Source organism: Capricornis sumatraensis, chromosome 4 (genome assembly GCF_032405125.1).
Source record: "Capricornis sumatraensis isolate serow.1 chromosome 4, serow.2, whole genome shotgun sequence".
NCBI classification, from domain to species: Eukaryota; Metazoa; Chordata; class Mammalia; order Artiodactyla; family Bovidae; genus Capricornis; species Capricornis sumatraensis.
Window position 1 is genome coordinate 115,974,167 of NC_091072.1, and position 15,470 is coordinate 115,989,636.

Here is a 15,470-nt window from a genome sequence, read left to right on the forward strand (position 1 = left end):
GCCTGAATGGACCAGAACTGTTATCAACATGAACTTATGAAACTGTTATTTTCTCTACTGCTTTTACATCACTTTTCAAATAAAGTGTTTTCAATTAGTTCTTCCACTCATAGACGAAAAAATGCATTGAATGGATAAACACCCAACAAAGAGCTATCAAGCATCAAGTAAGGCAGAATAGGGATTTAGGCGATGAATGAGCTCAGAGTCCTCTCTTCAGGCAGCAATCAATGTAGCCGAGACAGAGAAAGAATACAAATAACCACATAAATGTTAGCACATAAGGGCTCTGTAACACACACAGCTGCAAGTTTGGGAATAGCAGGCCCTCCCTGCTGCCCTGCAGCCATGTGAAGACACGGACCTGAATGGTGAGTAAAGGGATTCCTGGAGCTGGACAGTGAACAGCCTGCACAGCCGTACAGAACGGCCACACAAAGACACACACACATGTTCATGGAGAATAAGAATGAAGGAGATGGCCTCTCAGCAGTGGAGAGTCTAGGCAGTTTCCACGGATCATGTGGCAAGCAAACTGGACCTTTGGATGAGAAAAGATGAGGGAGAGAGAAATGTATCCTGCAGTATGTAACAGAAATAGGAAAAGAACAGAGGTGGAGAGGTTCATAGTGTGTCTGTGAAAGAACTACAGTCTTATTAGAGCAGATCATACAATGTTTATTGAATGCACACTGTATGCCAGGAATAGGGAGGAAAGAAAAGAGAGAGAGTATTAACAACAGGATGGGCCAGGGTGTGTGAATTCCTAAAAAACAGAATTTGATTCTCCAAGTGAAAGACAGCCAGATAAGGTTTATAGGGCTCGGCAGGCAGCAGACCGAAGCTGTAATTCAGAAGGTTAATCTGGTTACCAAGCAGAAGATGGACAGCGTGAGTAAGAAGAACAGGCTCTCAGAGGATGATGGTGCCAGCATTTCTACAGGGCTTTCCCCCTCTTCTGCATTCTTCCTCAGGAATAAACCAAAGTCTCCTTCAGGAATACAGTGAAATCTCACCTTCTCAAAGAGGCCCGCCATGACCATTCCATCCAAAGCCCCTCTCCCTACCCATCACGCCTCACCCCACCGCCACGTTTGCTTTCTTTCCAGCAGTGACTAGCAGGGCTGGAAATCTTCCCATACATCTACAGATCTATGTCCACCCTCCAGTAGAATGCGAGCTGTCTAGAGTAGAGACTGTCTTATTTCACAAAGCACCTACTCTCTTGTCTACTCTCTCCCCAACCCTGGTGCCTAGAAAGTGCCTGGCCGTGCATCAGGTCAGGGCTTAGCCTTCCCATAGGCTGTGTTCACACTGGAGTGGTGTCCACAGCTGCCTGCACGGTACCACACTTCCTGCTTCCAGCCTCCGGCTCTCAGTTCAGACACCACAGCTCCAAGGAAGACATTCCATGGTATCAAGATGCCCTTTCTCAGAGCCTCCCACTGAATTCAGGGCTCAAAACTTACACTTTTGCAACTGTTCCCTGTTAGATGGAGTCCTGGCACTGGGAACCACATTTTGTAAATAATCTTTCTCCTAGCTATCTCAAGAAAGAGGAACCGAAGGAGACATGATTAAATGCAGTATTATATCCTGGATGGGATTCTGGAACAGAAAACAGAACTTAGGCAAAAATTAAAGAAATCTGAAACAAAGGACAGAACTTTAGTTATAATAATATATCAGTGAGTAATGAGTTTTATGTGCTCGGTCATGTCTGACTCTTTGTGACCCCATGGTCTATAGCTAGCCTTCCAGGCTCCTTTGTCTATGGGGTTTTCCCAGGCAAGAATACTGGAGTGGGTTGCCGTTTCCTTCTCTAGGGCATCTTCCCCACCCATAGATCGGACCTGGGTCTCCTGCATTGCAGACAGATTCTTTACCGTTTAAGCCACCAGGGAAGGGAAGCTAAGTCTGTAAGTTAGCACTAATACAACTACCCAACCAGTACTGGTGGTCTGGATGCCTACCATTTATTATTATATGAGAAAGACACAAGTGTTGCTGTTGTTTAGTTACTAAGTCATGTTTAACTCTTTTTGGGACCCCATGGACTGTAGCTCACCAGGCTCCCCTGTCCAAGGAATTTTCCAGGCAAGAATACCGGAGTGGGGTGCCATTTCCTTCTCCAGGGGATCTTCCCAACCCAGCGATCAAACTTGTGTCTCCTGCATTGCAGGCAGATTATTTACCTGCTGAGCCACTAGGGACTGGTTCATTAATTATAACAAATATACCATAAGATGTCATAAGAGGGGAAATGGGCTGTAGGGTTTTGGAAAATCTGTGGTATTCCTTTTGTAATTTCTTTGTAAATCGAAAACGGTTCTACAAAATAGATTTTATTAAGAATAATCTTTTCCTCAGATTTTTAAAAACAATTCCTTATAGATATAATCATCCAGTAATAGCCTATCAAAAAAAAATAGAATAAAAGGACAAATGAATAATTACTAAAGAGATCCAAATTCCCTCATAGTGGACACAGTTACTTGCAACTCTGGCGTAGAGGCCCTTAGAAGAAAATGTGAGAGCGTTATCTTTTAATCTGGGGTTAGGTGATGGTTTCTGACGTAAGACATCTAAAACTCAAAAGAAAAAGAATAAATTAATTTGTCTTCATCAAGATTAAACACTTTTGTGCTTCAAAGAGCACCATCAAGAAAGTGAAAAAGATGGCTACCAAATGAGAGAAAATATCTGCAAGGCATAGATATACCTGGTAAGGGACTTGTAACCATAGTATAAAAATATTTTACAGCTCAATACAAACACAAGTAAGCAGATTAGAAAATGAGCAAAAGATCTGAACAGTCATTTCTCAGAGAAGACATACAAAAGGCCAACAAGCACAGGAAAAGATGCTCAACATCACTAGTCAGTAGAGAAATGCAAATCAGAACTGGGATACCACTCTGAAATCCACTAAAATGACTAAGATAAAAATAACAGCCAATAACAAGTGTCATTAAGGATGTAGAGATACCGGAACCCTCAGCTGCTACTTGTGGGATTATACAATGACTGTAGCTGCTCTGGAACACAGTTTGGCGGCTTTTCAAAACATGAAGCATAAAGTTACCATTGCTGACTTACCCAGAAATCCCACTCCTAGCTACTGGGTTGGCCAAAAAGTTTATTGGGATTTTTCTGTAACATGTTTTGGAAACACCTAAACAATCTGTGGCCAATCTGATATCAACAAATAATATATGAAAATGTGTTCCTTCAAGAACTTTAACAAAACATCCACACTGGCATTATTTGTAACAGTCAAGAAGTGGAAACAACCCAAATGGTCACCAAGTGATGAGTAAACAAAATGAAGTAAATTATTAGGTAATGAAAAGGAACGAAGGACTGGCAGATGCTACAACATGGATGAACCCTGAAAAGATTATGCTACACAGGAGAAGCCCGTTACAGGAAGACAAAAGAGCATGTGGTCCCATTGATATAAAATGTTCAGAATGAACAGTCCACATAAACAGAAAGATTAGTGGTTTCCAGGGGATGCAGGGAGAGGAAAGTGGGGAGTGATTGTTCATGTGGACGGGTGTTTCTTTATGAGATGCTGAAAATGGGCCATTGATAATATTAGATGGTGGGGATAGTTGCACAATTCTGAATGTTCCAAAAACCACTGAACTGTCCACTTTTAAAGAGTGAATGTCACAGTATGTGAATTACATCCCAATGCTTCTCCACTGGCCTGAGATGGAGAGTGACAGTCTAACCTATGAGTCTGGGAGTGGGAATGAGGTCTGGTCTACTCAGCTGTCTTAGAAGCTGTGTTGTACAAGAAATGATCTGCCTAGGTAGGAAAAGCCAGCAATTGTCCAGGTTGGCTCAGACTATAAGTAACCCCAACTCATGAGGACAAAAAAGTGCCCTCAATTCAAATAACATTCCACAATTCAGGATGAACAGCAATACAGGTGATATTTCATTCCCAATGTGTAATCCCCAAGGCTGATTTTGCATTTGGTTCCTAACTCAGGATGGTAAAATCGTTTTAATGCTAGAGGTCTGCAAATCCCCAAACCAGCCAAAGGTGAGGAACCTCCATCCTATTCTCTGTTGTTTGGAGGGAGATTAGCAAGAGTTAGACAGATGTTAAGAACATATTTATGCCAAAATGAGTTTCATCAACTGAAGATAATAAGAACTCATTCAGAAGAATCACAAAAGGAATGATTTTCGTAATATATGATTCAGTGTCTATTAAACAACTAAAATAGCCTTTAATATCAGTCCACCAGTTACATATGCATTCTGGGAGCTATGCTTTAAGCCCATGGGAAAAGGCTTCTACCTGAATGGGCCAGCTTGAGTACACATCTTCAAATACAATGGGTCCCACATAGCTTGATTGGGGTCGAGCAACCCAGACATTAGGTCTCTTCTAATTCAGACCAGATCACGCTTTCCTAACAAAGAAGGAAGCAAGTGCATGCTTCGTCTTCAGCAGAGCCTGCAGATTTTGCTCATAATGAGCAATGCTCCTGCTGCCTCTGGTTTCCTTAACTGCTCCCCTGTTCCAGGCTGGGATGCAATAAATATGGTAATACAAAGAGGCAAAGATGATTAAACCTTAGCTTTCGCCCTGCTTTTCCTTTCTTATTTCTGTCAGGAATGTGTCACAGTCCCTATAAGGCAACCCAAGGTCTGTTTTTTTATTAAAATATACAAGGACAGCTGAGTTGAATAATCCTTAATTATTAAGTTTACAATGGAATTGCAATTTTAGAAAAAGAAAGAGCCTGTGACAGCAACTCAAATGCTCAGTGAATCTGTTACACTGAGAGATTTAATGGAACTCACTGCAGGAAAACACAGAAGCCCAAATGAGGGTTTTTTGGTGTGAGCTCTTGGTGTGGGGGAGGACAAGTGGCCTTGATCATGTGGGGAGAATCGAGGACACCTCAGCATCATGTCAGAAGAGCTCGCCAGCGGAGAAGAACAGAGCAAATCAAAGACCTCATGGTGTAGTAAAAGCAGCATGGACTCCACGGCTGGCCAGAGCCAAGGGTAGAACCTCAGGAGCATCACTTATTTACCTGTGACCTTGAACACAGGATTTAGCCTCTGAGCGTCGGTTTCCTCATCCATTTGTGGGTATGCACCTGTACATGGCTGGGATGAAAGTCAAATATAATGACCTATCCTTGGGACCTATAAACTATAGCAACTAATTCTTTTTGGTTTTACATGCATGACTACATAGCACACATCTTTCACCTGTTCAAAGATCTTCCACGGCCTTGCTATTTTCTTGCCCCGAACTTCACTGAGGTATAACTGACAAATAACAATTTGTGTATTTAAAGTGTATTATATACTTTGTGTTTCCAAAGTACATTAAATACTATGAAACATTTAAGGTGATATTTTTATATATGTCTACATTGTGAAATCATCATTGCAGTCAAGCTAATTAATGTATCTATTGTCTCGTGAAGATTTTCTTTTCACTTCCCCATGCATTTTCTTAAGTCTTACTAGAACACTGATGTTCAGTCCAGGGACTTCCCCAGTGGCCTAGCAATTGACTCCACATTCCAATGGATGGTATGCAAGTTTGATCCCTGGCTGGGGAACTAAGATCCTAAGTGCTTCATGGGGCAGCCAAAAAAGAAACCCCACTATTTATACTTAATACTTCAAAAATACATAACCTGGGTGGGGGATAAAGATGGAAATGGATCACAGGAATAGTAACAATGTCTACATGGTCACCCAAAATGATGAGTGAAAATAAGAAAATCATACTCAAAACAGTAACTTTTCGAGAGTTCGGACTCTGAAGCTAGACTGTCTGGGTCCAAACCCAGCCCCGCCCTTCCTCCCTGTGACCCTGAGTTATGACTTCATATGTGGATCCTCAGTTTCATCATCTGTAAAATGGGTATACCAGTAGACTCCCTCATGGAATTAGAAGAACATTCAGTGAGTTGGTATCTGAAAAACACTCAGAACATAGCGTAACACAGAGTGAGAACTACCCTTCTATTTGTTAAATAAATAAAATACAGAAGCATTTCACATTGACTACCTCTTTGGATATTCACAACAGGGCTCTATGAGAGACTGGGGAACAAAACAAAGCTCCAAGGAGAGTGACCTCCCTGGGTCAGCAGCTCACAGATAGAAAGATCAGAATCAGAACCTACTTCTAGTTCTTTGTTTTATTCAATCCTAGGTTCCTCCCTGCAGAATCTGGAAACAGCTTCTACAACAAGTGTAAGCCTGAATAAGCAATAAGACAATTAGAGGCAAATACTGATCATGAAGATGTTGTTTTATCCTTTCTGCTCTTGAGGGGTACAGATTTAAAAACACACAAAAAAGTTGCTTGATATGAAAAGCAAGGCAAACCACCCAGTCTCCTCCTGCCAACAGGGTGATGGACTGAGCGAGTAAGTAGATCTTCCTAGCAAACAAATATTAACTTTTTACAAGCTGGGCCACCTTTCTGACCAGGAGGTAAGCACTTAGTGACTAAGTAAGAATTTTTTCTCTGCTCACTAAAAGCTCAGTTTCCTTACAGAATAGCTATGTCTCCCAGTTTATTTGCAATTAGGATTGGAAGTACAGGTATTCCTCCAATTTTTCTTTAAATAGTATCCCATCCAAGTGACAAAGACACAATACTGTCTTATTTTCAATGAGGTAAACCTCTGCTCACATATACCTTGCCTTTATTTTTTCTCATCCACTTTCTTCCTTCATTACAAAGGTTGCAAAATGAGATGACCAAAAATGTATGTAAAGAGAAAACAAAACCAAGGTCATTTGTATTTTTTCCATTCTGAACATACAAAAATTCCATTTTTCATGTATTTTTTGCTACTCTTTCACTTGCTGTATGTCAACCATGTAGATGTGTGTGTGTATGCATGACACACATGTGTGCATTTACATAGTGGAACGATGATAAGTGTGAGTTTTTGAACTGTCCTGTCACTTACTTCATATCATAAACTATCACTTAGCCATGTTATAACATACTTTTTATAACCAATTAAGAATATGGTTTACTATAAGAGGGATATTCCATTATTTAGACTTATTGTTTAAGTATTAATAGAATTTTTAGGATTATAAGCAATATTTCACAAAAAATTTTCCCCTGATGTTAGGATTATCCCTTTAAGGCAGAATCCCTTAATGTAGTCATATAGGGTAAACATCTTGGGCAATAATACTATGAACTTCTAAAAGGTTATAGCAATTCTTAATGCCAGCATCAGTATATAAGAATGCTCACAGGAACTTCCCTAGTGGTCTGTCCAGTGGTTAAAAATCTGCCTTCCAATGCAGGGGATATGGGTTCAATCCCTGGTCGGGGAACGAGATCCCACATGCTGCAGGGCAACTAAGACCGCAGGCTGCAACCACTAAGCCTGTGCGCCACAACTAAGGATCCCATATGCCACAACAAAGACCTGATGCATCCAAATAAATATTAAAAAGAATAAAAAAAAAAGAACTGTGCAGATAGCACTCCTTTCCTATCTTTTAAAATGTAGTGTGTCCACTATCATTAGGCATGCTGCAGAAAAATTGATTTGATGTAACAAAGCAAACCTTAAATGAAATTTTGCTAAAAATCTTGTCCGGAAAATGAATCTAATTACTGTAATTAACAGTGAAAGCCAAAAGAAGCATCCGGCACCACTATTATTATATTATTAACATTAGGAAGGTACTCCATTTGTCAAAGTATTTTATAATCATGTATTAGTTAATCCTCATAACATGCTTTGGAAGGAATGAAGCTATTTATAGCTGGCCTTCCTGAATGGAATGTCTTTCAAAAGTCCTTTTGTCTTGATATCTCAAATCATTATGACCAGCATATCAATTCACAGAATCATTCTTATCTGTAGAATCCCAAGGGACTTAATTGGCTGCTCAGTTCAAGGAGATCAAGCAAGCCCTGATGTGGGGTGCAGAATTTTCATATCACATGCTGAGAATTTGCTTTCTTCTCAGATCTCCATGCCTCCATGAAAGTACGGCCTGCCATAGGCAGCTGATAATGAAACCACTGCTCTTTCTAAATTGAACATCTTTGTGCGGCAGCTCCTGTAGGAGGAAGAGTTTATACTCAATAGGAGTCTCACAATTTCAACAACTACTGGAATTACTTAGGTTTGTACATATACATTATTGTAGCTGCAAGAGTACTTACACCCAATACTACCATAAGAACTTTTTATGATCTTAAAATGTGCCACAATTGAGAAAGAGCATAACTACCTGTAATCACATGATGTATGTCTGCTGTGCTCAGTAGTGTCCAACTCTTTGCGACCCTGTGGGCTGAAGCCCGCCAGGCTCCTCTATCCATGGAATTTTCCAGCCAAGAATACTGGAGCAGGTAGCCATTCCCTCCTCCAGGGGATCTTCCTGACTGAGGGACTGAACCCACATCCCTTGTGGCTCCTGTATTGGCAGGTGAATTCTTTACCACTGTACCACCTGGGAAGCCCAAACATGCAAATACTCTTCTTTAAAGAGTGTTTTTTTCTTTTTTTCCTCCCAACCAGGAAGGGACCTGAGTTCTTTAGTGCAGACAAGGAATAAATATTGAGTTGGCCAAAAAGTTAAAAAACCCAAATGAACTTTTTGGCCACCCCAATACATAAAGGCTGAGAACCACTCATCTAATTCAATGCTTAGCCTACATGATGGCTGGTTTCAAGCGGCAGATCAAGGCTGCAGAACCACGAGTCCCCAAAACTGCACAGAAACCAGGATTGTGGGAAAAGGCTCTTCTTCATTCCACATTCCCATTTCCTCCTCGGATGTACAGCTGAAAGCACAGTGGCAACTGGACAGAGCTACCAGGAGGACCCAAGTCCCCCAGTGGTAACTGACCCTGTAACGTATTCGCCAGTAGCTCCCACCTCCCTTCCCTGCTCCAGGAGGGCAGCCAACCCGATGTTTTGTTAACCTGCCAGCTGACTGCAGGAACAGGGCAGCCCATCAAGAACCAGCCAGGTGAGATCAGTACAAATAGCCGAGCTAGGAAATAAATGCTGTCTTTTACCACGTAAGTTTTGGGGTGAACTGATTCCTAACTAACTGATATAAGCTAACTGATTAAAAAAACCTCCAGTCTAAAGAGTGAAATGGCCTGCTGAAAATCACTGAGCTGTATAGTGGCCTGAATGTGAAGTGAAATAAAATTAAGTCTGGGTTAATAAGTAACTGGTTGAATAAATATGTCTTTAGGTTATTTATTAATGCAGGCTCCTCAGTTCAGTTCAGTTGCTCAGTTGTGTCTGACTCTTTGCAACCCCATGAACCGCAGCACACCAGGCCTCCCTGTCCATCATCAACTGCTGGAGTCTACCCAAACCTATGTCCATTAAGTCGGTGATGCCATCCAACCATCTCATCCTCTGTCGTGCCCTTCTCCTCCTGCCCTCACTCTCTCCCAGCATCAGGGTCTTTTCCAATGAGTCAGCTCTTCTCATCAGGTGGCCAAAGTACTGGAGTTTCAGCTTCAACATCAGTCCTTCCAATGAACACCCATGACTGATCTCCTTTCGGACAGACTGGTTGGATCTCCTTGCAGTCCAAGGGACTCTCAATAGTCTCCTAGGTTTAGTTATTAAACAAGGAAACATTTATGGAGCATATAAATAGTACTTTGCTGAGATACTGGGAAAACAGGAAAATCAAGGCATGGTGTCTTATCTCCAGAAGGCCCAGATTCTGCTAGAAGATACAACATGTATAGATACAGAAAATATAATGTAATAAAGATAATAATGAATACATAGGACTTTATGGGCTGGTAGAAGGGGAGCCCTGACCCAGGCTGAGAGGTACAGGTCGGCTTCCAGTTACTAGGCACATACCCTGAGAAAACCATAGTTCAAAAAAATACACATGCCCCTTTGTTCACTGCAGCACTATTTACAGTAGCCAGGACATGGAAACAACCTAAGTGTCCACGGACAGGCGAATGGATAGAGACGACACGATACATATATGCAATGGGGTGTTACTCAGCCAGAAAAAGGAATGGAACTGTGTCATTTGTAGAGATGGGAATGGACCTAGGGTCTGTCATATAGAGTGAAATAAGTCAGAGAAAAACAAATATCGTATATTAATGCATGTATGTGGAATCTAGAAGAATCGTACAGATGAACCTAGTTCCAGGGCAGGAACAGAGGTGCAGATGTGGACACGGGGCATGGTCGGGGATGGGGAGCATGGGATGAACTGGGAGGGACATATATACACTACCATGTGTAAATGAGACAGCTAGTGGGAAGCTGCTATACAGCAAGGAAGCTCAGCTTGGTGCTCTGTGATGACCTGGGGGTGGGATGGGGGGTTGGGAGGGAGGTCCAGGAAGGAGGGGATATATGTATACATGCAGTTGGTCCACTTCATTGTATAGCAGAAACCAACATAACATTGTGAAGCAATTATACTCCAAAAAAAGAAAAAAAAAGTCAGGAAAAAAAAATGATGGAGTTTGCCAGCTTGGAGTGGAGGAGGATGGGAGAAAGGCACGGTAAAGCAGTAAGAGGAAACAAGAGGCAGGGTGCACCTCAGACAGGGTGTGGAGCTGCCAGCAGGCGAGTGCTGCTCGAGACAGTGAGGAGCAGCATGGGAACACTGCTGAGAATGACATCAGATCCTGGATGCTCCCTGCGCCACGGCAAAAAGCTTCAATTCTCTATCCTGGACAAGGAGAAGCTACTGAACAGTTGTAGGAAATCACATTAGCATCTCTGAAACATCATTCTGGCAACACAGAGGATGGGTCAGGGAGACAGAAAAGACAGGTGAGAGTCCATGGGGACAGGAACTATGCCAGTCACAGTGGGGATGAACAGGAAGAGGTGGAACTGAAAATCATTTAGGAGGGAGAAGCTGGAGGCATCGGTAATGGACAGGCTGGCTGGGGGACTGCAAGAGAAGGCAGACACAAGATGAACCCCAGTTTCCTGCAGGGTGGGTAGGTCTTGGATGTCCACCATCTTTCCCAACTCTGTTTATGCTCTTGACAGTTAGATGTGGGTGTAAAACCTTGATCTCTGTTCAGTTAAACTCTGGGAGCTTTTCATGCCTGTTCCTACTGCTAAGATCCTTCTGGATCCTGCCATGGCTATCTGATACATTTCCACACTGGTGGCTGTAGCTGTGGATAAGCTTCATCCAAATCCTTGGTAAGAAGGTAAAGGCAGAACCAAGGACCTTAGCTGGAGTTGTAGACCCAATTCTGGATATACTCTGAATAGAATTAGATATACATCAAAACAGTGAAGGGACAGAAGAAAAGTCCCATGAAAAAGGAAAAGTAAACGGCAGGTGTTTAACTTGGAGGAGAGGTGACTCGGGAGAGGATGGTCACATCCAGGTGGAAGACGAATCCATCTTTCGTAGGACTGTCTCCATGGTGATATACTAGTGCCAGAGATCATCATCACACAATCCACAGATTGGAAAAGTTCAGCTTGGCATGAAGCAGGACTGTCTAAGGGTCAGAGACACCTGGAGGTGGGGTGGGCCAGATTGGCATAGAGTAAGCATCTGTATAAATTTGCTAGAGCTGCCCCAACAAAATGCCACATGCTGCGTGCCTTAAGTAACAGGAATTTATTTTCTCTAGTTCTGAAGGCTAGAAATTCAAAGTTGAAGTGTCAGCAGGGTTGGTTTCTTCTAAGGTTTCTCTCCTTGGCTTGCAAATGACTGCGCCTCCATCCTGTCTCCTCTTCTTATAAGGACCCCAGTCCCACTGGATGAGGGTCTACCCATATGACCTCATTTTAATTGAATTACCTCTTCAAAGACCCTAACTTCAAATTCAGTTTGAGTTCCTGGGGTTTAGGATTCCCAAGGATACATTTTAAGGGATCACAATTCAGTCCACAACACAACCTGTCAACACGGATGTGTAAACAGAGGTCTGATGACTGTCAACCGGAGGAAACCAATGAAGAAATTGAAGTAACAAATTCAGAGCGTCCTTGAAGGTCCCTTGAGGTCTCAGAGCTACGATTCTCAACATTGCGAGAGGGCAAACTCAACCCTGCTGTTAAACATTATTAACACAATAATCTCCCCGGGGCTTCAGACAATAATTACATTTTCATGGCAGCTTAGATGATGGATGAGAAATGTTGCTTTGCTTTAACCCTTTTTGGAGGAAAGGCGCGGGCCGGTGGCTACACAGGAACCTGCAGAGGACAACCGCGCGCTTACCTGTGAAACAGGACAGACTTCACCAAGGTGACTACGTCCCGGCTGGCGTTGTATCCGGCACAGACGATAGCGACGTGGATTGTCTGGGAAGAGAGCAGAGGAGCAATCAGGAGGAGAAGGATCTTCCTGGCGCTTCTGACAGCATGAGAAAGTGCCCTATTTCTTGCTGGGATGGTCGGGACACAAGGAACATTGGCGGCAGCTGTGAAGAATAACTCCAGACAGTTTTATTAAGGCCTTTTTAATCGCTTTATGGAGCTATCATCATTTAGAAACCATTAAGGCTCTTTTCAATTACATTTTGGGGACGAGAGAAATGGCAATTGGCTTGAATAGGCAAACAGTGCATCCTGTGCCCCCAAGCCTGGAGACAATGACAATCGGTAACAAGAGAGGAGAAAGAAATACGCCTGAATGTATGAACTGACAACCGGGGATCTCAGTTGGAGACGTGGTGGCTGAGAGTTCAGGAAATGTTCTCACAGGACATCGCAGGTCACGGGCAATCTGATAACAGGACAAAGGGAACCAAGAAATACCGAAGGGCCCAGCTGGGATACCATTCAGGGAACTGAAGGCTGGCAGAATCAACAGGACATGGATGGATCATCTCACCAAAGCATGGGCCCTGGCATGCCCGTTAACTGCGGGTGACCCAGGAAAGCTTCAGCATCAGGGGACTCACTGTAACATGACGGTCAGGACGCACATCATGTGGGATGTCACGGAAGGGAACTATGTCAAGTACAGAGATGCAGCACACCGAGGTCTGATCACAGGAGAAAGCCCCTCGAGAGCTGAGCTTCCGAAACAGGGGTGATTTGCCATCTTGGTGTGCCGTGAATGAATTACAGGTGATGAAGATGGCACATCTCTTCAAGTGAGAGTTCCAGGCTACCAGGCAGGGCTACCCTGCAGGCTTGGCTGCCCTCTGCTGCCTGCAAGTTCTATATTCCTCTGGGCACCCAATACTGAAATTCAAAGCAGGGGTCTGGATAGGCACCGCTTCGTTTTCAGAACCATGCGTGGCCCTTCCTCCTAGTGCATGGCTCCCAGGCTCCCCATTCTCCTCACCAGCCACTTCCAGCTGCAGGGCAGTTCTGCCGTCCTGCTCACTTCCATACAGGCTTCCCCAGACCTACGTCAGCCCGTGTCTCCTGACATCACCAAGGAAAGGTTAACCATATCCAGGATAAACCAACTGAGAGTCTAGGATGCACTTGCAAGACCTTTTCAATTCCAATGACCTTCACTCCACCCTGGCCACTCACTCTCAGTGCCAGGTACTGAACCTCAGCTTCCTCCAAATCATCGCTTCTGAGAAATTATCAGTTCACCCACAGCTCTAGGATTCTAAGAGCCTCTCACCCCTGCAGCTGTCCCTCCTGCTTATGAAGACCCCCTCCCCTACTTCGCCCTGTGTACCAGGCCCTACCTGCTTACCTGACCCATCTACCCTGCCCTTGGCTCCCTGAAATGTTCAGCCCCCATGTGTTCATCCCCCACTGGCAATACGCAAGCCAGTGCCCCACAGTCAGGGCAGCAGGATCCCTGCTCCACACTTATACGGGGGACCAAGAAGGAAGACGAGGGAAGACAGAAGAGAAGAATCACTATGCTAAGAGCTAATATTTATTGAGCAAATTAGTACATACTGGGTACAGTATTTAGCACTTTACACAGATTGCCAGGTTTAAGCTGTATGAGACAAGTACAGGGTTATTGTTTCAGTATTAGAGATCAGGAAACAGGCTGAGAGAGATGGCATTTTAATTCTGCATAAGAGATTCTTCACTCTGCTGGTGGTGCATGAGAAACACCCAAAAGATCTCAAAAATGTACCCTGTGCCAGCCCTGTCTCACACCAATTAACGCACACTCTCAGATATCCAAGACCTTAACTACCCTACTAGAAGGCAGTGGTTCTCAATAGGGGGTAATCCACTCCCCTTTGCCTCCCCTACGACATGTGGCGATGTCTGAAGTCATTTTGGGTTGTCACTCCTGGGGATGCAAGGAGTGGCAGTCTACGGGTGGAGGCAGAGATGCTGCTCTGCATTCTACAATGCACAGGGTGGGCCCCAAAGAATCACCCTATGTGCAAAAGGTCAAGAGCACTGTCTCTAGGAAACCCTGTTTTAAGGAAGGAGAGGGGCAGTGAGGGGAGGCTCAGATCCCACAGGACACCAAAGCCACCTTTTCAATCTCATTTCTGCACATCTCAACTTCCCCACCTGTAAAATGACGACAGCCCCACTTATCTCTGGAAAATATCTCCCAAAGACTTAGAATCAAAGTCTGTAAGGCAGATGCAACTGTCACTGTTTGAATAGTGGAGGAGATGAATAGGAAAATGCCTGCCCTTGGGAGGTATAACCAGGGTGGGAACAAGAATGGGTAAATGCACGCTGAATCAGGCTCTTTGGAATCGCAAATATTTAAATACCCAGCCTCCGAGATATCAAACTTTGTCTTGGCTTCAGGGTTCAGGGACTTTTTAAAATGGGCCCATTAAATGTAAGCACAAGCGCACACATTCTCAAACATTTTACATAATTTCCCAATCTCTTTAGTTTCATCCAGTACACCTGCCACCATGAATAAATTCATCATCTGCAGCCACCACCGCAGAGCCCTGCTACCCAGGAAGGCAGAAAATTGGAGTGTCACGAACACGTACCTGAAAGAGCTCGGGATGGTCCCAAATTTTATGGGTGCAGAAGAGAATGGCAGAAGTGAGGCGAGGCTTGAGGCAGGAGCGGGGACAGTCTGGGGACAGGGACGAAGGTTCCTTGACGGACCAGGGATGCATACATGGCCTCACTAAGAGAATTTTCCATTCTGAAGCTATGAAGTCCAGGTTTCAAGTTTCTCAATGTGGTGGCTTAAAGGTGGTCCCAGATACCTGGATGTTCCTCCCCTCAGAGAAAGGGTCTAGCATCAGATTCTGTGACCCCTTGTCCATTCCTCCCCTATACTTGGTAGACATGATACTTGCCTTTATTGGCCAAAATGTCTGAATATAGTGTGATCATGGACTCACTGCCCTTTTCCAACGGGATTTGTGCACTGAGAACCTTTTTTAGACTGAATTAATTGGGTTCTTGTCACCCTGCTTATTTAACTTATCTGCAGAGTACACCATGCAAAATGCTGGGCTAGATGAAGCACAACCTGGAATCAAGATTGCCAGGAGAAAGATCAACAACCTCAGATATGCAGGTGACACC

At 43.7% G+C, this 15,470-nt stretch overlaps 1 protein-coding gene across 3 annotated transcripts in view; it reads right to left on the reverse strand.

The window, feature by feature from the left end:
- Nucleotides 1-15,470, reverse strand: part of LARGE1 (LARGE xylosyl- and glucuronyltransferase 1) — a 447,934-nt gene that overhangs the window by 302,014 nt on the left and 130,450 nt on the right. For all 3 annotated transcript variants that reach the window (XM_068970493.1, XM_068970492.1, XM_068970491.1), the window contains exon 3: nucleotides 12,241-12,323. In XM_068970493.1, the coding sequence (XP_068826594.1) occupies nucleotides 12,241-12,323 (83 nt within the window). The remainder of the gene's footprint in view (nucleotides 1-12,240; nucleotides 12,324-15,470) is intronic.